General features: G+C 34.0%; 2 protein-coding genes and 1 long non-coding RNA gene across 4 annotated transcripts; 1 reads left to right on the top strand and 2 right to left on the bottom strand.

The window, feature by feature from the left end:
• Window positions 1–907: 907 nt before the first annotated feature.
• Hem (Nck associated protein 1 Hem) lies at window positions 908–4,739 on the bottom strand. 2 transcript variants are annotated; one of them, XM_085950083.1, is made up of 2 exons: window positions 4,588–4,739; window positions 908–4,509 (listed from the first exon to the last, which is right to left on the bottom strand). In XM_085950083.1, the coding sequence occupies exon 2, from the start codon at window positions 4,455–4,457 to the stop codon at window positions 1,086–1,088; it is 3,372 nt and encodes a 1,123-aa protein (XP_085806209.1). In that variant the 5' UTR covers window positions 4,458–4,509; window positions 4,588–4,739; the 3' UTR covers window positions 908–1,085. The 2 variants fall into 2 exon arrangements, with proteins under 2 accessions (XP_085806209.1, XP_085806207.1); XM_085950081.1 differs by having other exon boundaries at window positions 908–4,493.
• Window positions 4,740–5,499: 760 nt separating this feature from the next.
• Window positions 5,500–20,362, top strand: Cdc5 (cell division cycle protein 21). Its single transcript, XM_085950080.1, has 15 exons — window positions 5,500–5,639; window positions 5,804–6,069; window positions 6,590–6,720; window positions 8,329–8,488; window positions 9,897–10,065; window positions 10,171–10,305; window positions 11,631–11,806; window positions 12,229–12,387; window positions 13,656–13,728; window positions 14,034–14,132; window positions 16,950–17,121; window positions 17,294–17,485; window positions 18,021–18,226; window positions 18,315–18,617; window positions 19,690–20,362. Exons 1-15 carry the CDS (start codon window positions 5,595–5,597, stop codon window positions 19,789–19,791), a joined length of 2,388 nt encoding a protein of 795 aa, XP_085806206.1. The 5' UTR covers window positions 5,500–5,594; the 3' UTR covers window positions 19,792–20,362.
• Window positions 20,363–25,007: 4,645 nt separating this feature from the next.
• LOC147078857 (uncharacterized) lies at window positions 25,008–26,789 on the bottom strand. Its single transcript, XR_015071160.1, has 3 exons — window positions 26,606–26,789; window positions 25,339–25,533; window positions 25,008–25,209 (listed from the first exon to the last, which is right to left on the bottom strand). It is a non-coding gene; the product is annotated as an uncharacterized LOC147078857 (long non-coding RNA).
• Between the last annotated feature and the right edge of the window lie 784 nt (window positions 26,790–27,573).

Here is a 27,573-nt window from a genome sequence, read left to right as displayed (position 1 = left end):
TCATGGTTTCCACGTCTTCACTGCCACATATGTGGACAACCGCTAGATAAATCAATAATACAATGGTACCAAAAAAGCAATAAATGACAATAGGAACGATCTTACACAGAAGTACATAAAAGTAATGTTAAAAAAAAAATTCTTGAGCAAAACTTATATGAATTTTCCAAGATAGACCGATGATTTGCACTCTATAGGCTAAATGTGACTCACCAAGAAGGTGTTTTTGAGTAGTAGTGATATTTTAAAACAATGAAATCAAAATTGAACATCTTTGGGAACACAGAAAATCTGATAGTATTAAACATTATATTATTTAGAAGCACACTAACTGAGAGAGTATATCACAACCAATAGAAAAAACTTTTTTTGAAAAAAGTAAGCCAACCGGTCGGGAATCGAACCCGGCATCTCCAACGGGTAAACGCCCCAAACTAGTCGCATTCAGCCATTATGCTACGGAAGACATACTAATGACGACAAATATTTAAGCTATTGGCTATTAAATACCTACCACTCAGCGCTCTTCGAAATCATGTTACTTCGGCAATCGATTTTTGTTTATTAAATCAAAGTAGGTAGTTATTTTACTATTACAACGATTACTAACCGACGTCTAGGAATTTCTCCAATATTTTTTAAGCAACTTCTTGTACTTGCTAATAATTTTTAATTAACTATTTCTTTTATTCAAACGAATAATTCACAAGATTTAAATCTTGTGAATTATTCGTTTGAATAAAAGAAATAGTTAATTAAAAACTGATAGTATTATATTTTTAATATTTGTAATATTATTTTAAATTATTGTTTTTATTTATAGCAAGAAAAATTGATATTAAATGGTTCGGTTGAAACCATATTACTAATGGAAGGTGTGTGCCATTTAAAAAATAATTTAATGTAGGTATAAACATCTAATTATATCAATAAGACTAATAATTATTTTATTTATAGTATAAAAGAAAAATGTTGATGACAATAACAAAAATAAAACTATACTTGTTCTCATAATACATACATAAGTATCTATCCTGTATGTAATGTGATTATGTTCAATGAGTGTAATAAAAGATAATTGCAATTTACGGATGTGTCATCGCTTGTTCCTGTTTGTACACGGCATGATAAGCATTTCGAATCAGGGCATACGGGAAACACGACTCTAATAGATCCATGGTGAGGAAGGGGGATTCCTGCACAATCAAATCCAACAGCAAATAGACGGACTCCCTATTTTTAATCGCTTCTTTTTCTGCTTCCTGTCCCAATCGAAGAAGAGACGACGACGTCAAAGCCAGAAATTCTTTCATTCTATCTTCGATATCACCTTGCCCGCAAATTGTAAAAAGAGCCCCGAATATATTATTGATTGCCAACGCCATACAGTGGATGTTATTAGCGTGTCCTTCCAGTGAAGCTTTGTAAAATGAGCCTTCATTTCGGGCCAATTTGGGAATGGAGACAGCGACGAATACCATTAAAAGACACACGAGAAGATGCTCTTCTTCGTCAGATTCGGCTTTGTGCTGACGGAGAGCGGCGGCCAGGGTGGGATCCACCTTGCAGGGGAGGCCCGCCGCCGAAGACATCTCAGAGATCACTCTCATGGGATCGCCACTTGGCAGGTGATGCTGGAAGTCTTTGATGGAGCTGATCAGGAAGGGGATCCTCTGCTCCAGCACGTCTAAGAGAGCCTCCTGAGCGATCTGGCGGAAACTGAGAATGACTCCTACAATTGTCATTCTCTGCAGGACGTTGTCCACGAATTGCAGCCGTTTAAATTGCTCTTTCATGATTTCGGGTTTATCGAAGTTGGTTCGCAGCATCTGCAAGACTTCCTTATTGCTGGCGACAAGTTTTTTCAGCTCGAGAACTTGACTAGAAATGTGCCACATTAGAGTCTCGTTCAGCAGTTTCATGCCGTAGGGACCGATCAGTTCCGCTAGAGCGCGGAGTTCGTTAAGATCTGAAAACTCTTCGGCGTTAAAAGGTATCGTGCCTTCGGTCGTTAGGCTGACGAATGCTTTTTGATTCATGGAGAAACAGATATTACCCGCACTGACACGCCTCAGCAGGGTCTCCGAATACCACTGCGTATACGAAGATGCGATAGTCTTCTCTCCATGACTGTCGACATTCTGAGTTTGCTGGAGCAGAGCATTGTTAAATACTCGCGTTATGTCAATGTGAACATAATTTTCTACGGTCTGTAAAACGTTCATGTAAGCGCGAACGCTCACGAGCAACTCGGTGGGCTTGGCGATCTCGCTCGTGTCGTGATTGAACATCACCATTCCGACGAGAGCTTTCGAAAATCTGTTTTCTAAATGCTGATGTAAATATTCCCGTGGGGCAAACGTGTACTCCCAAACGTTCACTGTCGTACAATAGTTAATAGCATAGCAGAGCTCGGTGAGAGCCATGTGCAGTTTATCCATTGTGGTCAATTCCTCACGGGTTTTTCTGTAACTTTCGGAGCCAGGTTTCACCACTTCAATGGCATTCTTTTTATTTTTGTCTTTCTTTTTTCGGTTGGCCAGCTGAGCAATGGTCTGGGCGCAGTGTTTCGGAAGAAGCTTATCGCTCATTGTGCACTGTTCATCGCAAATGGTGGTTATGATGTTCTTGGCTTCCTTGGCCATCTCTTCGAGAAACATGTTAACGACAGAGAGACTCCTCTCTCGGATGTGGTGCCTCTCTTCGGGGCAAAGCTCGTGGGTGCAGTTTTGGAAGTGGCTACAGATCAACGGGAACGCGATGATGTAGCGATTTTGAGCAGGAAATTCCAGGCACATGTGGAATTGGTCTTCGAATATCTTGCTGTAGAAGCAGAAGATTGACAGATCCGATGATTCAACCATTATTTCATCAAGATTGTCGACCATCTTAGTGTGATAGACCATTTTATCGATCAACTGGGCCATTTCACGGTTTTCCATCAAGGCGAGGGGAGTTTTCGCGGTGGAAGTATAAGCTTGCAATCGGAACCAGTCTAATCTGAATGCGCGGAAGTCAAACATCTCATTGCCTTCCACTTGCTTAACATTGAGACTCGCTGCCGTATTGCAGAGCGAAGAGAGAATGACGCTCTCCTCTTCAGGACATGCCGGCAGATTCTGCATTAGAATGTTCAAGGCGATAGCGTCGTACCCGGATAGATACTGGATATAATAACGCTGCATGACCTGGCTGTACTTGCGGACCAGCGCTCGTAATTCTTCCATATGGAAAAGCAGCTCAGGCAGTTGCCTATCGACTAAATCTTCAGCGGACTTTCCTTTGGCTTTCTGCAGAGGAGGATTATCATTGTGTCTGAGAAGCCAGAACACTTCATCTCTGGAATAGCACAAGCCAATAAAAATCAACAAGGCTTTTGGCCCAAGGAGACCTGGCTGGTCGGTTAGCATGAGTCCCAACTCTTTCAAAGCTGTGCGCAAGAACTTCCTACGTTCCCGGTGTTTATACCCAGCTTTCTGTATTGCGTGATTGTAGCAGTCTTTCACTTCAGAAATTCTCTTACTGTAACCTTTGATTCCATCGAAGAACGACTGGATGTACGAATGAATATAGATGACTTCGTCACGGAACAGGGCGACGACCCAACAGGACTCGAGAGCTCCCACCCACATCTTATTGGCCGAGCCGTCGTTGAGCATCTGGTGGCAGAGCATGAATCCTAATATGATCCACCGCTCCATGGATTCCAGCGATAGATATTCGCAGGACATGGTGCTGGTTTCAGCGGCTTTCAAAATTTGACTAGGGTTTCCGACGAGGCTCAGCTTCTGCTCTGATCTCCAGTGATCAGCTGTCTGATTACGGCCGGGGAATATCGAGAACAGGGACATTAGAGCACTTCCCAACAGTTTCTGATGCGGCACGAATTCTTCTGACAGTTTTTTAGCTGGCAAATCGTAATCCATTATCAATTGTCCGAGCCTAGGAAAACTGGCATCGCTTTGATTGTGAACCATCTCGTGGGCGGCGTTAAATAATCCCAAAACGGGTTTTCTGTCTTCAACCCTTGAGAGTAAGATCATAAGGGATACGTAGGTCGAGACCAGATCTAGATAGTTTTTCGTGAGTTCGAAATTCAAAGTCAAATCTAAATGCACTTGACAGGTATCCATGATATTCAATAGGTCACACACATTATCTTTGAAATCCAACAAGTCAACGAAGGTGTAATAATACAGCGAAAGAGATTTGATAATCTCATTTTTAATGTTTGTGATCGCTTGCAGTCCTTTAATATCGATATTTGGAAACCTTCGCACAATAAATTTGATGGAAGACTCCAAGGTTTTGTCAGATAAGAAACTGGGTTTGGATTTTGCATCACCGCAAGCCTTTTTTATGTTGTAAATGCGAGTCAGCATTCCAATGCCCCTGTCATTTAAAATGACAAGCTTTTCAGCGAGTTTTTGCTGACTGGGAGCTATCGAACGCGCCATGATGAGTCAACTGTCACCCGGAGTCAAGAAATGTATCTGCAACATAAACGTACTAGAGTAAAATAAAGTGATGTCGGTGTCGCCAATGCCGCATAAAATGCAATAGTACGTAATTAAAATATCTACCTACCTATAACTGTAAGTATCCTTAGGATTTTTATATGTATTTTTTTGTCATTTTGGTATAGGTACGCCGGTATTTGAAAGAAATTAACAAAATAGGGAGTGTCAACATGCACCATCAAACATTGAGAATTAGTCTATGATTGAGATATTATCAATAGACAATAATATAATAGAACATCTGTCTGTGCTGCCAACCAAAATAATAAATTTATTAAAAGCAAGTCAATGATCCACAGACGAATTAATTTGGTTTTCCCTTCAAATTTAATAATACATTAGTTTCTGCTACTATTTGGCAGAAGCAGAAAACTCGGCTACAAATCGCAGTCCTCAGTTCCCAATGAATACGACAAAATATTTATCAGAATCACCACAGCCTTGCGCTACAAAGAATTTTGCAAGGCGGTTTCATAGGCCCTAGCCGAATTCAAATTAGTAATACCTGGTGCGGGTAGAAGAATAGTTTTCAATAAAGCATATTCTCTCAGCCGGCGCAATTTTTAGTTGACTACCATCAAGTAGACTAGTTTGCGTGCCAAAGTCCTTAAAGAAACCTCGATAGTAAATGCGAGGTATCCATAAAGGCATCTAGAAACCTAGGTAGGTACCTCGATCTAAAATTGTTAAATTTTGCATATTAAAGGCTCATTTTCATGCTTGTAAAATATGATACTCACATAGTATTTTTTTGTTTAGTGCACCTATATCAATGTCAAAAAAATATACATTGCAGTGTATAATAATATGTTGTCTTTTTATCATATTCAGGACAAAAATGACAATGGTGAAATAGTGATAATAATTATTGATCTCATATCGTCTTACACTAACATTATATTATTTTTTCGAAATATCGCTATATATTAAATATTATCTATGATTTAAATAGATTACAAGTACAACACTGGGCTGCTCCAGACTCGTCAAAAAACGTAAAATTACGGCGCTGTCAGTGAATAGTGTTTGGATAAACGCATTTTTTTATGAAAGTATAAATCAAAAACATCCAAAATGCCGCGTATTATGATAAAAGGGGGCGTTTGGAGAAATACCGAAGCAAGTTTAATTCTCTAACATAATTTAAAATTTTTTGTTTATTAACAAAACATATTCTTCTCTGTCAAAATACTTTTTTTAATTTTATATTTACTTTTAGATGTTATGATTGTTTTAAATAAAATTATGGCATTTAATAATGAAGTGACATTTTTCAATTCTAGGATGAAATATTAAAAGCGGCGGTGATGAAATATGGCAAAAACCAATGGTCACGAATTGCCTCTCTGCTCCATCGTAAGTCGGCAAAGCAATGCAAAGCCCGTTGGTACGAGTGGCTGGATCCGAGTATCAAGAAGACAGAGTGGTCAAGGGAAGAGGATGAGAAACTGCTGCATTTGGCCAAACTTATGCCCACCCAATGGAGAACTATTGCTCCCATTATTGGTCGTACGGCTGCTCAATGCCTCGAGAGATATGAATATTTACTGTAAGTTTTATATCATAATCATTTTATCAGCCCTCAAAGGCAGCGCAGATCATATTTATTTATTGACAAATAATTAATTATACTCCTACAGATTACAGCGGTAAAAAATTTTTTTTTAATATAATTTTATGGTTATGTTGTCTTTCAACCTTTCTACTAAATTTGTACATTTCACCATGTATTAAACTCCCATGGCATACCAAACATTGACATAATGATATAATTACACATGATCTTATCGTGCCATCCCTTATCGGAGGTTGGTCACCATTAGGATGATCTTTGCTATATCAACTGCTACCCGGAACAGTTCGGTGAGACCGCCTCCAGGTTCTTAAGCCACGAAACGCAGCGTCATCAGAACTTCAAATTTCATTTAAAAAAATACATTTTTTACGTCATCCTAATGTACTTATGTTTGACATAATATGACTACAGTATAATGTTATCTATCGTGAGAAAATGCTGGTGCTGAGGTTGTAGTTAATAGAGCAAAATATTAATGTTTTGCATCTTTTAGTGATCAGGCACAGAAGAAGGAAGAAGGTGATGATATGAATGATGACCCTCGCAAGCTGAAGCCTGGTGAAATAGACCCCAACCCTGAAACGAAGCCGGCCCGACCTGACCCAAAAGACATGGATGAAGACGGTAAATGACACATATATTATTCTACATTTGTGTAATGCTCGTGATACCAGTGGCGAAGGGTGACTTTTGGAAAGAGGTAAGCTGTGGAGATCAGAGAAAAAGAACACACTTGTCAGGTTACTTACGGGAAATAAGAAGATGATACTTACGATATTACTACTGATGAATAGGTGCACACTAATGACAACGACACACTGGTCATAGGTTTCACCGCTGAATTTGTCAAATTATTTAAATCACTTATGGCAGTAGAATTCCACGCATACTTTCTTTACCAAACAATATGCATCGCCAACAAAAAAGTTTGTTTAATGTATAACTGCCAGTTAAAAACAAATATTTATCATATAAATTGTTATGAAAATGTCTAATATAATTTTTTTTTGCTGTATTCAAATCTAAATGAACCCTTGGAAGGTCAATCTTTGATAATTTTTAAATGCAATCGTTCGCACATTTTCTATCGGGACACTACACAATTTAATAAATACTTATATATTTAAAGCACTGGCGAATGATTTCGGTACAATATGAGATAATTTATCCACATTCAAAACACAGTAACACAATGAATTTTGTATTATAAAATAAACCTTTATCACCGCTTTGAAATGTCAAAATGACATAAACTGTGAATAGCATGTTATGTTTGTCTATGACTGAAGTAACCTAAATAATAATCGCGAATTAATACAATATTTATTTTTAATAACAATTTATAAATTATATGTGATCGAACACAATAGTTATTATTTTTTTTAATCATCCTTATTATTTATTATTTGCTTTTAAAGATAAGCATAGACAATAAACAAATCAACATTTCGAATAAGCTTGTCTGTTTACGCTTCCGAGTCTCGAACAAAAACGCAGACATGCATGAAGTTGGCAACTGAATTGCGGTAGAAAATTCGGCTTGGATTATCGTTGAAATAATTCTAAAAATAGCACTCACGTTGGACGTTCCGTCATTTATTTTTGATTCGAAACTTGACTCAATTAAAAGCTCTACTTATAAATAACGACGATAGATGGCAATCAATATTTTTATTATAACCTACAATGTCCTACAATATAGATATTTATTTATATAAATTAAATACTTGAAAATAGAACGTAAGCTTTAAATAATCGCTTAGTATGGAGCCTTCGCCACTGCGTGATACACACCTGTTACAATAACAATTTATGTTTTGTTGACAAACTAAGCTACACAAAGCATGTAATTTGTTAAAATGTTAGGGTAAAAAAGCAAATTACCCTTTATTAATCACTTATTATGTATTATGTACACTGCCCTGCTAAGTAAAAAGACAGTTTTTTTGATTTTAGTGAAATGAGATCCCAAGTTTTAAACTACATTTTCTCTTATATTATGTAATATAATTGGATTGTTTTGACATAATCTCTAAATATACACTGTATAAATGTTAATTTTACATAATATAAGAGAAAAGGTAGTTTAAAACTAAGGTTCTCATTTCACTAAAACCAAAAACATTGTCTTTTTACTTAGCAGGGCAGTACAAGCAAACATGGTAGTTTATTAAAAAAATATATTTGGAGGTAACTAAGAACAGAAACTGCTAATTGTGGACTTCATTTCAGAACTTGAAATGTTATCTGAAGCCAGAGCCAGGTTGGCCAACACTCAGGGCAAAAAAGCAAAGCGTAAGGCTCGTGAGAAGCAGCTGGAAGAAGCGAGGCGGTTGGCTGCACTACAGAAACGGAGGGAATTGAGCGCCGCCGGTATTTTGGTGGCAGCAAGGTAAACTATATTCATTAATCCAATAGTTATTACGAATTATAGACTTTCACTACTTAAATTATATAGGTATTGTAGAGGCATGTCTTCGAAAAGAAACCCACATATAGCACTCCTCATTGACGACGCCGTAAGTACTCACGATCTCACAGTCTTACATCCAGTCAGCTTAGTCTGATTAGCTATGACCCCAATGATCATACAGGTCCTCTATTTTGAAACTAAGCACCTTACAATTTGTTTCTAGTGTTAAGTGTGGTTATCTAGTTGTCAAATGTGATACCTACATGAACTGAACTAATTCTTTGGCAAGCTCATCTGGTTATTTGGTCAAGCGAGTCATCTTATCTTGTTAATCTATTTTCGTGTACCGTTTAAAATTTTTTCTGTTATTGATTAAACTCTTTGAACTCTGAATAAATACTAAAGCCGGAAGTGTTTCTATTTTATAAATAAAAGGAACCTATAATATTCATTAGACAGGTGACAAATAATCATGTCTTAATCTTATTTGTGAAAATATTATATCATCTGCTATTTAATTTCTATAAAAAAGTGTCACATCAAGGGGGGACATACTCGTCGTAGGTCAAAATTGAGTTTTTATTGTATTTTCAAACCATGATCCTGGACACTCCTTAAACGTTGTAGATAATCTATTTATATAATTTTGAAGCCTTATTATCCCTCATATTTATTTTAAACATTTGATGACTGCATAAAGTATTTTTGTTTCATAACATAGTATTCTTTTAAACCTCTCGCTCTAATGTTTTAGAATATAGTCATATTTCGGTACATAACTGTGCAGTGGTGTTAAGATTTTTTACATTTATTAATTTTTAAACGCATTTATAAAACCATTAGTATAATTTATGACGAGATAATTTTTGTAAAATATTCACGATAAAAAATTATATTGATAATCTCTGTGATCCCAAATTTGACAAGAATTATGCATTTTATTATTCAAAAATCGGCAAGATTAACACATTTGAAGATAATTCTAAAGATACTCATTATAAGCTATGTCTTTGACCATTCAAGTGTGATAAACATCCTACGAATAATGATTGCTTTATAATAATTATTGACCTAAGAATAAGGTATTATTTTTTTGAAATACGCCATTTCTTTTGGCATTCCTCAGTGGTTAAGCTACAACATACGGCCGTAGCCATAAATTGACAAACTATAATTAAAGTAGGGAGTAAAATTATGTTAACGCGCAGGACCTTCGACGAGCATGTGGGCCGTTAACAACTTAACATTGTTTATATTATAGATGTTGGATCTTTGACTATTGTGTATTATAGAGTACATCAAAATAGAGTGGAAAAAAGCTGAAAAATGAAATCACATGACAGTTAAGTACATAGCGTTCAATATTGTTATTTTTTTGCTTTTACAGGCATAAGAAAAAGAGAGGTATCGATTACAATGCAGAGATTCCATTTGAAAAGAGGCCGGCATTAGGATTTTATGACACGACTACTGAAGTCATCGATCCTATGGCTCCAGATTTCTCCAAATTGAGACAGCAACATCTTGATGGAGAACTACGGTCGGAGAAAGAAGAGGTAATTATTATATTTACTTCTTGACTTTTATAAATACCGTAGAAATTTTGTTTGCTGTAGTTGGTAACATGTGTCGTTAAATCTGTCAATGCTGCTTAATTTCAGCGTGAGCGTCGCAAAGATAAGCAGAAATTGAAGCAGAGAAAGGAAAATGATATTCCTCAGTCGATGTTATTGGGAGACCAGCCCGCTCGCAAACGAAGCAAGCTAGTATTGCCAGAACCACAGATTTCTGATCAGGTAAGTTTTGTTAACTAGTCTATTAGTATGTTCTCTTATATTTATTCGAATGTCTTTTCATGTACCTACATTCCTGTACTGTTGAATGTGTTTATTGTTTTATTATTATGTATTCAGATTTAAATAACTTTCCATCTTGTATTCACTGTATGTTCAAACGAAAAGCTGTTTGAATGACTTCAGAAAAATTCCTATGTAAAGGTGTTTTCATATTTTTATACAGGCGGCCCTCGACTTTCGCACGTAATTTGTTCTTGAAAATGTGTTCGAATGTTGATTGTTCGAAAGTAGAGCGACATAAAAAAAACATGAATAAGTGTAGGTACTTAAAAATATTTATTTATCAATTGGTATAATAAAGTTAACGAAGCATTTTGGCAATCAGGTGCTTTCTTTATAAACTTGTCAAGAGATAGTTGAATACCACCCGTTTACATATTTGAGGTGATGGGGAGTAGAGGAGAGAGGAGTGACTGCATGTAAACTCACAGTTTTTGCATTATCAACAAAAATCTAATTTTTTAGAATATACAAAATAGCGAATTGTGCTAAAGTATAGCGTTCGAAAGTTGAGGGCCGGCTGCATTCGAAAGATCTATTTGAAAATTATTTTGGGCATATGGCCACCGCAGCTGTTCTTGACAAACACATTCTGGATGTTCAATTTTTGGCCACTTTTAAGAGTACTGCTGGCTGGGTATCATGAATATCACAATGTTGGCTTCTAAGGTGTCAATTATTGTCCGGATTAATGTCATCTATATTTTCCAAAAAAAATCATTGATCATGGTCCGGTAACGATTTCCATTGCCCATAATGCGAGCTCGTGAGTCTCATTTTTGAAGAAATATTTTCTGATGATGCCACCAGCTTGTAAACCACACCAAACGGTGGATTTTTTATTCAGTATTTGAGTCAGTAGGGTCTTTTATGGATTCATTTCACTCTATACGCGGTAATTTTGTCTTGCTACCAAATCCGTTAAGCCAAAAATGAGCCTCATTAATGAAAGCAATTTTGCGGTAGAACAACGTCTATAAGTCGTAATGGATTTTCAAGTAAATTTGGATTATTTGGTAGCATTGTTCAAGTGTGACTCTATTCATGGTGATTTGCGAGACTATACTGATAATAAATATCAAAAAGTGAGCATAGTATCACAGCTCGGTTTGACAGTTTTTTATGTACTTTATTGAGTTTGCCAAACCCAAAGGGAATGAAATTTATAAATATGATAACATCTTTTAACCGCTTTTCAAGAGAACATGTGGACTTCAATGTTAATTCTCTGATCAGAGTGACAATAAAATATTTTTTATATCTAGGAACTCCAACAAGTGGTGAAATTGGGCCGTGCAAGTGAGGTGGCGAGGGAGGTAGCGGCTGAAGGTGCGAGTGGGACGGCAGGAGAGAGTAACGCCACGGATGCTCTCCTCGCCGACTACCACATCACGCCGCAGCACGCCACTGCTGCCAGGACACCCGCCCCTCAGACTGACAGGTTCATTCTACTTATCTATTATTTTATCATCAAAATTAATCAGTTCAAAGAAAATTAAGATATTTCTTCTTGATAGCCAAAGATGTTGAAGAAATTTTCTTTTATAGAGATGGAGTCTAAACATACAGTGATGGCAAAAAAAGCACCACTAGAATCATTAATTTTCATACGAAGGGTTCTCTTTGTTTTTTGTATACAAAAATGACATTTATGTCAAACTAAAGTTGCCCTCAGTGATTTTTATAGGGAAATCACAGAAGGTCTCATCTTGGAGAATATTCAATATCTTTGGCGATGGCGTAAAATCGCTTGAAGGACATCTGTAACGTATCAGAACCATATTTTGTATATTACTGGGGAGAACCACTAATAATAATAGCATCAGACTAGCTCTATATTTAAAAAGTTATTTATATTTGCAGAGTTTTACAAGAGGCTCAAAACATGATGGCTTTGACCCACGTGGACACACCCCTGAAAGGAGGCTTAAATACACCGCTCTACAATCCTGACTTCAGCGGATCTCTCCCTCAGAACCAGGTTGTGGCAACACCTAATACAGTCCTGGCCACACCATTCCGGTAAACACATACCTACTTATGTATATTTATCATGTTTTTAATATTTGGTTTTATTCTTTTCCAATAGGCATCAAATGATTGTAATTAATTGTTTGATTTGACAACTTTTTGACATGAAACAGTATACATTTGATTTCGCTATAATTTTATATTAACGCAGATTTTAGCAGGTTTCAAACATAAAAGATCGTACAGATAGTCTGATTCGGTCAGGCAGTCTGGCTGATTTGACCAGATCAGACGCTATATCAGGCCATGTGTAGGTCTTGTATTGGGAATAATTTGTGTGATGTAGAGTGACCACGTCATCCAATTGACCCAATCAAATCAGATCATCCGTAGCATTGTCAGTACCTACCTGAACTGGTGGTAATGGATATGGTTTTTTATACATGCACTATTTTTATGCTTACATTTTTCAGTTTTTTTTTTTAATTAATAACTAATCCTTTTCCTAGATTGATAGAATGTGAGACATGGTGCTTGTGTTCTGTTCAGGAAGCAATAATCAACCGACTAAATCAGGTCCCAAGTCAGGCTATCTGCCAGTAGCGAAAGGTGCACATTAAACTTTGTTAGTCATACGTATTTGTTTTTATTGAACAATACTACAATTTACAGATGGTATTGATTAGTTTTTAAAAATCAATTAAACCCTGCCTAAACCAAACCATAATAGTTTTGGTATATTTTGGGCGATACGACAAAATTGTGTACACTTTTTCATTCATACTTATTTGTTTTCGTTGGATTAAGAATACATATTACACATATTGTTGGTTAATTTTTTAAATTCATTAAGCCCTGCCTAACCAACCTAGAATAGATAAAACATATTATTCTACTTTTAGATATTTTATAGATAGAAGAGTATTATTTGACTATTATTTATTATGGCTTGGTTTCGCAGGGTTTAATTGAATTTTAAGAACTAACCAACATCTGTAAATTGTAGTCTTATTTCAATAAAAACAAATATGCCTGATAAAAATTAGTGTGCACTATTTATGGTAGATCTTAACAGCCTACCTCCACCCTTCGCCACTGCTATCTGTAGGCTACACTTAATTCGTGTCTAAAAGAGCTTTAAGATTGAATTTATTTCTTCTTCCTCGATGACAGTTTAACTTCAATGGAGCCTTGGTCTTATCCACAGCTTTCTTCCAGCAGGCATAGTCCAATAAACGCATAATACATTTATTTTCATGTAGTGCAAGATAATAATATATTTTCATGAGTCAATGTGACTAATATTGGGTTGTTTTCAGGTCAGTGAGAAGCGAAATGTCAACGCCTGGTAGTTTTGGAACTCCCGGAGGCTTAAGTCAAGTCGGAGGACCAGTAAGTTGTCTTTAAAATTATAGCATAACATTTGACACTCAAAACTTGAAATGATGTGTGCAGACTAGAGCGAAGGGAAGACATACAGTTGCCATAAATACAATTACCCATCTTACGTTTTGATTATGTATCCAAATCTCTTTACCAACTGCGTATGTACCATTTGTATCACTTTCCTTTGCCTCTTTGCTTCACAGTTTAAAAAAACTATCGCTTTGTAAACAATAACAGAAGTCTCATGCTCAAAATAAAAGATAAATCAATTTTTAATGTTGTATTTATTCGGATGTATAAATTGTTTTTAGGGTTACACACCTGGATTGCGCGATAAGTTGAACATAAATCCTGAAGAGAGATTAGCATTAGGAGATACTCCGCAGCAAGTAAATCACTTCCAAAAACAGGTAATAAAACTCCTCCATTATACCATATTATGACAATTTATTCAATTACTATTCATAAATCTCTTAGCCCTAAAATTAGCCTTAAAATTTAATGACAGCTAGAAAACTTTTAATTAGTTACATCACATCGCATTCTGCCATCGTCTTTGTTGCCATTTATTAAATTTTGATTTCCCCATGATTATTAAAATATTTTTTAATTGTAAAAGTATGAAAACTGAACAATACTTTTAATATAAATTTAGTTAATAATATAAACGTTAAATAAATAAATTGTTGCATTATCAGTGCTTAACTAAATTAATTGATTCACAGCAGATACAGTATACCTACGAGTAAGTTAGGGATATACTGAATTCATATATTTTTTTTGATAACATAGTATTTTATCAATATGGTGTCTGTATACGTTTTAGATGTCACGATAAAAATAATATAATTCATCAAATTATACTATGGTGAACGGCAAAAAATCAGACATGGCGAAAGCCTGAAAAATTATTCAGTTATTCATACTGTTAATTTTGTGACTGGGGGTCAACAACCCTAAGCCGTGTCAGCAAATGCCGGTGATTACATTTTCGAATTGCCCAATTTTCGCATATCACTTCATCTACGGTCAGCACATTTTGCATGTGTGACATACATCGGTAATAACATACATCAATAATAGCTTGCCGCAATTTATCGAACACGGTTGATGGAATATGGCACTCTACCAACATGCCTCGGATGTGGTACTCATTATCAGAACGCCTCAGACTGAACATAGCTCACCGCGTATTTCCTTGTACGGTTACCTTCACACCTCACTAGCTTACTATTGGTTTGTGACACAGACCAATTCAAATAGCTTCAATAATTAGCGGGAAACGAGCATTACATGTACACACGCTTACTACTACGATTGCGTTTGGTTTAGAAACAAACTTTCTGTTGGGATGTTATTATATTCAGCTATATATCTTATAAATAGTTATTTTGCATGGCGCGCTTATACACCGTAATGCTTTATTTTACTTTTTTGTTATGTTCCATATCCACAAAATGCACAATGTTTTTCGTTTTTGTGGATATGGAACAAACCAAGATAATATTTTTTCCTATTTTTGTATTACAATGCGCTGAATATTTCATTGTTACTGTGTTTTCGTAATAAATACATTATAGGTCATTACATTTATCATTTATTGCGATAAGAAAAATTGTTACATTAGGTATAAATAAAATAATCTCGGTAGGTAAGTAAAGATTGAAAAAGGACATACTTAATATAAATTTCTAATACAATATCATCGAAAAAAATAAGAAATATAAAGGGAAATAAGGCAATTGAACGAATTATATAAAGGTTTCCAGAAAAAAAATTGTCATTAATTATTGCATACAGTGCAAATAATGGTTTGAAACGATTTTCTTGTTTCCTGTTGGAACATATTTTTTTAAAATAGGAATTTGAGATAAAATATTGCGATTACTATTTTGTAAAGGAAGTGGAATCCATTTTTTTTCTAGAGCTACTGGGAAGGGTAATTATATTACGACGAATCAAATTTATTTCAAGGAAGTAATCATTGAAATCCTTTCGCCATTTCACAATGGACAGAAGAGATTGTTTTTCGTATTGTAGATGCTTTAATTTCGTGAATTAAATATTGGTAAAATTATAAGAGACTGCAATGGCTTGGTAGTCGAAAAAATCAGCCTCCAACATCTGTAAAACTTAAAAAAAAAAAAAAAATCGATGAAATTTTCAATATACCTAAGTACCTACCGAATCAATGAAAATGGAGAATAAACCTACCGATTTCTTAGGAAACATTCAATTACGCTATGAGCAGTATCTACCTCTTGTAATGTTCCATGCCCGGGTTCAGAAAACTTTTGTTCAATTACGTTAATATTTGAACATACCTATATCAGAACAATTTAAGGGGAGCAGTTGACATAACGGAATTTTTATTTTGAGGTACATACACATTTATCCGACCACAAAATTATATACCTACTTAATTTATGGTTGGAATGTCACGAATGATCTGTCAGTATTTTGATCAATACACTACTTGCCAAAACATTTCCAGATCTGCCATTTAGGAATTCGTGCCAAATACAATTACAAAACCTGTAAAATTAAAGACTTTCAGTTTAGACTTAAAAAAAAATTGATACGTTTGCCTTTGGAAGAGAAAAAAACATTTTCTAAATCAAATATTATCAGAAATTCTATGGGGAGATGGAGTAAAATCCATTATTTACTTTAAAACTTCTATTTATAATAATACAATACGAATCACAAACAAATTAAAGCCAGTCAAACGTTATGCATGACGTAACTAAATGTAACTATGACTAAATAAACTGACTAAATTGCGTATTGTTTTGTTCTTTGTCCACATTCTTCCAGATAAAATGCGCGATGCCATCGGTCGAAAAAGGATATAGAACCAACCAATACAACTTATAATATAGCATAGAGAATTATTACTATTGGTTTGTTCTATATCCGGATTTGGAACAAACCAATGCAATCTTTTGTATTATTTTTATGGATTTGGAACAAAATTACACTTAAAACTAGTTTATTTCAATATTTTTCAGTCTTCCTTCACTGGATATGTAACATAACAATACTCAATGATAGTTTTACGTGTCAAACCAATACTAAGGTAGCGCCCTGGCATTGTATTTAACTATCAGTAAATAAACGCTCTCCTCAAATCACTCGAATAACCTCCAACCAGTCTTTCACCTCTCAACTCCATTACTGCCAAATGACTGTGTATGCTTGATGCACATGTATTATCTATTTTACAGCTGAAGGCTTCTCTGCGAGCCGGTCTCCAATCGCTGCCCACTCCTCGCAACGATTATGAGATAGTGGTGCCAGACAGCGACACAGACGGTATCACAGATGAGAACAACCTCAGTCTCATGGAAGACCAGGCCGATATTGATCTCAGAAAAGAAAAGGATGCAGAAGATAAAAGTATGACACTATCTAATAATAATAATCTATTCTGATTTTATATGAATTCATAATTTTAGAAATTATGACTTCAAAGAAACGCATCATCTATAACGACATAACGGATGTTCAATAATTGTGCCAGTATATTTTATATTAAGGTATTATTTCTTATGGTTGTTTTATTATTTAGGAGCTGCCGCGTTAGCTTTACGATCTCAGGCCGTGCAGAGAAGTCTACCCCGACCTGTGGATATCAACATGTCTGTATTGCGATCCCGAGGAGACACTGGACCACTGTCTGATCTGCAAAAGGCTGAAGAACTCATCAAACGAGAAATGTTGACAATGCTGCATTATGACGCTGTACAAAATCCTGTACCAGGTAAATATGCACTTGATAAATTATATAATCACCTCAAACTATTTTTTTCTTTATTTATTTTTAACTTCTATGTCTAGTAACTAGTCTCTAGTTGGTTTCAATAGTTAGGAGAAGAATCAGTGGACTGTATTAGCGGGAGGGGTTATTGCAACCACATGAGAAATGAATGGAGATGAACTGTAGAAGGTGATTGTATGCCCAGAATGTATACCTAACACAATCACTATAACATGCTAATTGCACCTAATGGCCGTTTAACTGGGTACACGGCAGCCGTGTCGTCCGCGTCGAACAAGTTAAACTTACATATATGTATATTGTTACGCTAAATAGATTTATGGCATTAGATATTGTCATACATTAAAACCTAGCTAGTAGCTATGTTGTGTTAACGAACTTGTATTTGGGTTGTACCTTGTCTAAGTTTGATTTTATATTTAGCAGGTGTATTATGAATTCCTGCAATTAATAAATCTAAAATACTAAAAACCACAGTTATGTGAAAAGATTTATTTATTTACGTGCTCGTATTTAGGTAACGAAAAGAAACGGCAGGTCAGCCAACAGGCTTCACATCTGGCTTACTTGGAGCACTGGCCATACGAAGATTTCCATTCGGAGGAGCTGCGAGACTCCAGAAATATTCTCTCGAAAGAAATGGAGATTGTGAAACAGGGAATGGCTCATGGAGATCTCAGTATCGATGCCTATTCACAAGTATGGGATGAATGCCTGGCACAGGTAAGCAAATAATTTTATTCATATTTCTCTAATTCTGTATAAAAAGTACTGTGATTTCATTGCAATAATTGCATTGAATTTGTTACAGGTTCTGTTTCTTCCGAGTCAAAACCGTTACACGAGGGCCAATCTTGCTAGCAAAAAGGATCGTCTGGAGTCCGCCGAGAAGAGGCTAGAACAGAACCGAAGTCACATGGCCAAAGAGGCAAAGAGGTGTTCGAAGATGGAGAAAAAGCTTCGCGTGCTGACCGGAGGATATCAGAGCCGATCTCAGGCTTTAATAAAGCAATTTCAGGAACTAAATGAGCAAATTGAGCAAGCCAATTTGGAACTCAGCACTTTTAAATTCCTGGCTGATCAAGAGAGAGCCGCTATCCCTAGGAGAATAGAGGTAAACAAGTAAATTCAATTATTAGAGGGTTACTTGAATATTAATTTAAATAATGTATTGGTGACATTCAGTTTTAATAAAATTGCTGAAGCATGTAACTATGACAGACACTGTTGAGTATCTACTGTAACATTCTGACTTTATGGTTACCTTCCACTCGGCACTCGGCAGAGAGTCTCTAGGCAAGGTTTCAATTAGAAGTTGGTCCCATTCAATAAAAACAATTTCCACGTGGTCAGTAGTCAAATTTACATACATTACATTTTAATGCAGTATATTGTCACGGTTTTATTCAGGGGATAACCATTAACTCATTTAGTACTGACCGCGACCGGCGCGTTTGCATTAGTTGGCCATTAGATATAATTAACATGATATTTAAATGTGATAATTAAATATTGATTAACAGGTCAGCAGTGATTGTGTCAAAAAGAATGGGATCCTTTATTGAGTTCCAAATACTACAGTGATTTTCTTTTTTAAACCATAGATAGTAACTATTATGATCGAAATGTGTCCAACGATACCTAAGAAAATTATGTAAAACTTTTTTATCAATGATACTTATGAAGATTTATAAATTTCTGTCAAGTTTTTAACATTTTTTTCATGTTCATTTGGTAGGTTTTGGATCATTACATATTTTGTGAATTTATATGTATTTTTTGTTAGAATTTCATTGCTCATAAGCAGACTTACTGGGTTTTTGGAAGTAGACATTTCGTATGTATGTTTTTCTGGTTTAGTTTACATTTTCTATGCCTCACGATATTACTATGGCAGTATTTGACGGGCCGTAGATTTTTAACAACACACCGAAGCTCGCTCGAAAATCACTGTAATATCGATAATTTGTGGCTTAGTATTTCATAATTATTCAAACAGATGTCACTGTGTGTTTAATTTTTTAGATTATGCAAATCAATGGACAGTGGCTAGTAATTTGAGTTTAAAGTCGGACGAGATAACTTGCGAAATTCGTATGTTCGGCTTGTCGATCACGGCCTCATAGAGCAAGAAAACTCGCTGGAGGCACAGAAAGGGTTATTAATATGTGCATATTTTTTTCCAGTCACTGACAGAAGATGTGGCGAGGCAGACAGAACGCGAGAGACAACTTCAACGGCGATTTTCAGAACTACAAACAGAATTAGAAGAAATTAAAGCAAAATAAACGATGATACATTGTCAACCGCGTAAATATATTTAATTTAACATTTACATTGTAGTTCAGTTTGCTTGTAAAATTAAGAAACAAACATTTCATAACAATATTAATAATTGCAATCTTATAGAGATTCATTTACAACTATATTTGGTGCCTTTAACTTTGAAGTTTATATTAACTTCGACCAGAATATTTTGATTCACTAATAATTATTAATGTTATTTTGGGGCAAAAATAAATATTCAAGTTCACCAAATTTTATTATAAATCAATTTAAAAGATTGGATTCTGTCGATCAATAAATTTGCCTGTCATTTATTTAATGTTTAATAATTCAAATGCTAGTACATATTACTAGTCTTGGCGTACAAATCAGTGTTCATGTTCAAATGGAGGAAAGTTTTGCTACTACAAACATAGGATTAATCATTAATAGGATCCGTTTGTTACTGATAATTTTTTACAAAATATAGTATAGAAATAAGATGCAATGTATTATTATAAGGTAATTAATTATATTGTTGAAAATTAAATTGTCTTTTCAAAAAATACACTAGCAAAAAATAATTGTACTTTATGGTGTGTTTTTGCCTAGTCATATTTTATAAATTTAACTATGATTGACTAATTGAAATTACTGGGTACCGTCTTGAAAAAATATGCTGCCAATGAAAATATATTTCAGATCAACCCTGACTTTTATTATTGAAACCCAAACCACTTTTCCTAATAATTAATGGTTACCTTTTTTTCCGAAAAAACTAATTTGATAGTAAGTGTTAATATAATAATACACATAATTAATTTAATGCAGATCAGTATTGGGTATCTTAAGAACCCTGAACACGTTATAAAGATGTTTCCGGAAGTTTCTTAAATTTTCTAATGGTCTTACCTATTCTATTATTTTTGGTTATTGTGAACTCGTACTGAATCCAATTATTTAAATATAATGTATTTGGCTGATATGATGATCTGAATAGTATCTTCAAAAGTGTACAAAAAACAGTTCCCTACCCAGAATAAAATTAAAAATATAGATAGAAACTAGTTCAAAAATAATAATATCATGCGTGAAGAATGAACATCTGTGAAAATATTTTCAAACCTTGGAAGTGATTTTAGATACAGGATAATACAGGGAACAGTTTTATTTCAAATTATCATTTGTATTTTAAGTTCGGAACAAAAGATCGTAACTTGAAATTTCAGAATTCCCGAAATTTCACTTATTGCTAGAAATGCGAAAAGTACAGCATTTGTCATGAAAATAAATTACCCTATATAATACGACTAAGAATACGAAATACGAATAAGACGTAATTGGTTTTTTATTTAGCACTAAACTTAAAATTCTGAAGAAAAATAAATGAAAGTTTTTATTTATTGAACTTTAAACCTCCCTATCTCGATTTAAATATATTTTTTTTCTTTTCTGTCTTAAATCATATTAGAGCATCCTTTTTACAATGTTTTTATTAGCTCGTATTCTTGTTTATCCGGTACAAATCTTGCAATCGATTTTTAACTAACTTCCTGACTAGCTAGACATTTGAAACTTTTAGAATATATCAGAACACGATGCCAATGCATTCTTTTAATACTTTTAGCCATCTTTAAGTAGAATTGAATTCATTTTCAGTTAATTCTGTTTTGTATGATATTTCGTTATTTTGGAAAAAATCCGTAATTCAATCCACTATTATCGGTTGCTAAGTGGGTGGTCCTAGCAACTAAATTATTAATATATACGTGTGTTACTATGGAAATCAAAATGACATTTCAGTATTTCTATATCTGTTTGTTTTTTATTTACTTCATATCAAGTGTAAGTTTGAGCATATTGAGCATAATTCAACAGGAAATTTAAAAACGTAAGTATATAAAAAGTTCTTTTTATCTTGTAATTATTTTTATTTATGTTCAAAAAATCAAATGATTCAAACACATACTTTTTGAGTTATTAATATTTGATTGATGGAAGTCAATTTTGTATTCTGTCACCAATGGGTTAAGATGTCTGAGATTAAACAATAAATTAATATGATGGTTATTGAATTGCAATACAATAATTTGGTATATTTGAAGCGGCTTTTAATAAGAATATTTTGTAACTGATAATTGATCCGTTGAAAATGATTTAATAACAAAACCAGTATCAGTTTATTGGGGAAAATATTATTTCAGCGTGAACATACTATTACTATTCATTTAAATATTATAGAATCACAACAAGAAATGATCAGGAATCAAGTTATAAAAAAATACATGATTAACATTATAGGTTATTACGGTGGCCGCGCGGCATAAGCGTTGGACTATCATGCCGTGGGTCCCAGGTTCGAATCCTGGGTTTGGCAAGTACACATATTGTTTTTCAATATGTGTGTGTGTCAGGGTATGGACCTAATAGGTTGAGCAAGTGGCTGACATCCATTTCTCGTAAAAAAAAAAATCTGTTAATACAAACCTCTACTCTGTGGAGGCCCATATGATCCTATTAGGATCGGACATGGTCGGGGGGGGACATTATAGGTGCATGTTTTAATAATTCAGAGAGCAAGCAAACAGAGAAAACAACAGAAAGTAAATAGAAATATTTATAAAAAGTAAATGAAGCCCATGATATCTTACTGATGAGATTAATAACGAAACCAGTATCGGTTTATTGGCAAACATAAAAAGTGGAAAACACTATTAAAGTATGACAATGTTAACAAGGCTATTACGATTCATTATGGCGTTATAACAAGAAATAGCCGTAATAAACAACGATAATTAAGTTATTATACAGATAAAACAGAAGAAAGTAAATGGAAATATCCGGACAGTAAAAAAAACAGATATCTTTAATTTAAAATATAGTTCTGCATGATGTTTTAATTAAGTAGGTATATTTGAAAAAATCGCTGTCATAATAAATGCATAATCAATGAAACAAGAACAAATTTTTTGTACTCGTTAAACGCCTTGAAAATGTAATAATTTATTGTATATTTGCCGTTCAGTATTTAATTTTTCCCTAATTGTATCTATTTTTGCTATATAGTGTAATCTAACATTTGTATACTTGCATATTATGGCTCAAATCAAGTGTAACCTATGATTATATAGAGCAGGTTGTAAGGTGGAATGATTATCTATAGAATGAAAAATATTTGACCCGAAAAATAGTGCCAAAATGTACGTTATTATGTGATCCATTGTATGCTTTGGTAATATGTATTGATTTTCCATTATTTTCTTTCATAAGTCGCCGTATTACAGATACTGGTTTACACGATACAGGTTTGGAAGACATCATCAGATGGATAGCACAAATTTCCCATATCTTTTACGAGTAATTAATGTATGGAACCACATTTTAGTGGGCGATACAAGGCTTTCGATACGTTTCTCACACTTTAATTGTTTCAGTAGACATTTCACAACGAACCCGGATATAAAAGAAATAATTTGATGCGTGTTGTGTGAGAATGTCTTGTGTAGTATCCGAGTTTAATCTTTGGCATATTGGATCAATTGCCATCATACGTACTGTTTCATCAAATGACATCTCAAACTCCTCATTGCCATCATCAAAGCGATATTTTTCAGATGTTCTATTGATACTGTCAATCGGTGATGAAGAGCAATTTAAAATTGTAATATGTTCCAGTGGTTTACAGTTACCGTTAAAAGATGACCTGAGCTCTAAGTGATTTAGTATCTTTTTGTATACGTTTTTAAATTGATGGACATTCGGATTATTGCTATAGGCCATCTTGTTTCCAATATTGTCAAATAATAACAATTCAATATGATTCTGACTAAGTTTATACATACGGATATATTCTATATATTTTTGATTATCTACTAAATCATAATACAAACTCTTAAAACTTAAGCAAACAATTAATCCTAAGAATCCTGTTTTTTTTCTGCCATCAATTATGGATCTGATCGATTCAGTATATTGTATATGTTTAATATTATTTATCTTTACTGTTCTCTTGGTTCGGACTGATATTTTTAATGATTGAATGTATTCTGAAGTTTTTTCTAATAACGTTAATATCTCAAACCTATTAATGTCAGTAATAGGACATTATTTATATCCCTTTATTTTGAAATTATGGGAGTTAAGATATCAAACAAATTGTTATAAATTGGTGAGTGGGTTCAGAATTTTTAAATTTAGGGTTTTTTAAAGTATCTCTACTATATAGGTTAATTGCTTTGGACACGTTTCGGCTTAACAACTGCGTCGCAAGTTTTACTTTCATTATTTGATTCCTGAAAGGTATGTGTTGCGATGTTATTTTATTCGCTAAATTTAATCCTGCTTCATCCTGTTTTGTTCCACAAGATATTTCCAATTTATTTCCTTACCGTCTTTGTCATAAATTTTTCGCATTCAAAACAATTCCTAACTAACTTAATCATATCCAAAAATACAGCAACCTTTTTTTAGGTTGATGGGTGTTTGAACGTTGTCTGTAGATTGTTTGTGTCATCAATTTTACAACCCAGAATTTTAATGGCTGACATATTGGCAAGCTAACCATCAAACGTTATCGATACTGCTTCAATACCAGCCTCATGACATTTTTCCAAGCAAATTTTTAATATATTGGCCCTTTCTTCTCCATTAAGGCCATTAATTAAAAAAAATCCCACCGGTAGCATCCATTCTTCGCTAATGCAAACCAGCAACAGGACATAGGCCTCTGTTGCTAGTTGTTGACAATCACCTTCTACTCCCATCCCCATGTTTATGAAGCCGATGTACTATTTCCCATCCCAAATCTTTTGATGCCGTCAACCATTATACTACATATAATTTTGTTTTTACTGCAAAGGGATTTCCGTTTTAAAACATCGAATGCTTCAGCGGTAAGACCAGGTTCTCCGTTGATGCTCTTATACCACCTCGACAACGTGGAGGAGTGCGGCATGCACATGTGAAATACGCGTCTTATATATTTATACGCCGATGGTGAGTCAAAATTTATTGTCAGTGCAAACTTTCGCAAGGCTACTGAATACTTCTTAAAAGGCTGTTTCTTGTTTTTATTATTTTTTTAGTACATGGAGTAAATTTAAAATGCAGTTTCTACATTTTGTAGACAGTTTGGACACGAGATCTTCGCTTAAAAGATCGTCGCTTAAATATCGATTTTTCTTAATATCTGCAATCATATTTTTCAACGATGAATTTTTTTTCTTCAATCTTGTATTTTGTCGCTGTAATAGTCTTATTCTGCTTAAAAAACTCTTATTTGCTTCCGACTTTCGTTTTAAAGCTTTTCTGAGTTGGGTTTCTCGAGGAGTTTCAAAAATGGTTTTCTCTATTTTTTCATTTTTTTGCATGCTACTGTTTTTATCTACATCCACGTCATTGCTGAATTCAAAAAAAGGTATGTCCTCTATTTTTGGAATAACCTAAAGTGGAAAAAAATTAACTTTATTTATAATCAGTTTATCAATAATATTCTGAATGAATTAACCTGTTGCAATATGTGTACAAATATTTATAGAACTATCATTAATCTATAAATATCATATATTCACCTGCTTTGCACCTAAAACGGGGATTTCTATTGGTGCGTCTTCTCCGATATCCATATCTTCCATTTTCACATTTTGGTATTCAAACGTCATGTCCACTTCGCCAACATTAGCTTGATTTTCAATACAGTCATTATTTTGTGAATCGTCATGGTTATTGAATTCCAATAATGGTGTTTTCGTTTGTTTATCAATACACTAAAACAACAATAAAATTATGTATTAATTGAGGCACCCACAAGCAAATTGAGAAAAATGTAATATTATAATATACATAAATTATTTATGTATATTATATGAAAATATCAATATTATTTAAGGATGTTAAAGCTCGCCCGCGCACCGATACATCCAATAATTATCATACACTGCGATACTAATATCAGAAAAGTGACACATTGGGTGATTTTATGCAGTACCATTTTCGATGGAATATGCTCGATGGGCGAAGGAGGGGCGCGGGGAGCGAACGTTGTCGGGTATAGCAGCTCTGAGCGCGACAGCTGTCGCGAGCAACTATAGGTGATAGACCTTCTTTCAAGGAAAAAAGACAGAAGAATCAATTTTATAATGAAATAAAAACAGATATGTTTAATTTTTATATTAATAGTAAAATATAATCTTAATAAACATTTATATTTAATCAACCGCAGCACCCCCAGATATAATATCCACGAGCCGCCACTGGATATATATATAATATATTGATTAATTATTGTTCACGTAATCATCAGCAAAAATTAATTTGATAATATGTAGAATTTAATATAAATTAAGTATATCGTCGCAGTAGATGTCAAGGGAGCCAGTCCACAAAATCATAATGCTGAGAAACAGATGCACAAAGATTTTGTGTTACAAAAGAAAGTAACATTTTTTTATTGAACTTTTTTGTTTTTAAAGATATAACGGTGAAACTTTGAACATACCTAGAATATACTTTGTGGTGTTATCTTTTTATTATTTTGAACAAATAACTAAAAAAAATAGAGATTCTCTTGACGACTGAATATTGAAATGTACAGTTGGCACATGTGTGTGGTAGTCAAGAGTTTTGTGGCTTAAAACCATTGACCACTGCATCTTTGATGATTTTAAAATGCTTTTGTGTACTTTACTCATTTTTGCCAAATTTGTGGCTTGGCTCAATTGACATCTACAGCGACGATATATTCATTTTGTAACAACTATGTAAATGTATGATTGCATTTATGTATAATATATTTCTTTATAATATTAATTGAATATTTGTATGCAATCTTATAATCACCGTTAAAGAAGGCAAGGCATCTTTTGTTAATCGACGAAGTCCATTTCTTGTCGTGATGAAATGTTTTTTATCAAAATGATCAGAACAAATTACACTTTCATCCGATGGTTCCCAACATGGATCGCATCTTAATGCTCTCAGTATATATGTCCAATGTAATCGTCTTTCTGCTTCGCGAGGAACTCTAAAATTCAATGAGAGATAATAATGATAATAAAAGCATCCATTGACATACTGATAGGTATGGGTTTATGTAGGGCGTTGATTTATACTTTAACACTTATTAAAAACACAGATTCAGGGAAATTAAGTATCACGTAAGTATATTTCGCTTTTAAGACAAGTAACAATTTATCAGTGGCGGAGGGTGAAGGTAGACTGTTAAGATTTGCTATAAATAGTGCACACTAAACTTTTTTAGTCATATGTATTTGTTTTTATTGAACTAAGACTACAATTTACAGATGGTGTTATTTAGTTTTTAAAAATCAATTAAACCATGCCTAAACGAAACCATAATAGTTTTGGTCTAATTTGGGCAATACGACAAAATTGTGCACACTTTTTCATTCATAGTTATTTGTTTTCGTTGGATTAAAAATACATATTACAAATATTGTTGGTTATTTTTTTTAATTCATTAAGCCTTGACTAAACCAAACTATAATAAACAAAAAATATTATCTCTATATATATAAAAATCTTGTGTCACGATGTTTGTGGTCACACTCCTCCGAAACGGCTAGACCGATTTTTATGATTTTTTTTATGTATATTTGTTAGATATGAGAATAGGTCAACAAGTATATTTCATACCGCTAGGTGATTGGGGTATCTCTATCCAGAAAATTTTTTCTTTTATTTTTTTGACATTTTTTTTGTATTTTTTTTTTATTATTTAGCATCAGAAAATACCTATAACCCCAAATTTTCACCCTCCTACCCCTACCCTCCCATTTTTTTAATTG

This window comes from Rhyacophila brunnea, unplaced genomic scaffold, assembly GCF_057557595.1.
Source record: "Rhyacophila brunnea isolate RB1 unplaced genomic scaffold, BYU_Rbru_1.0 scaffold_10, whole genome shotgun sequence".
In the NCBI taxonomy this organism is placed as follows: domain Eukaryota; kingdom Metazoa; phylum Arthropoda; class Insecta; order Trichoptera; family Rhyacophilidae; genus Rhyacophila; species Rhyacophila brunnea.
The sequence above is the reverse complement of the archived record's forward strand: the minus strand, read 5'-3'. Positions and strand labels throughout refer to the sequence as shown.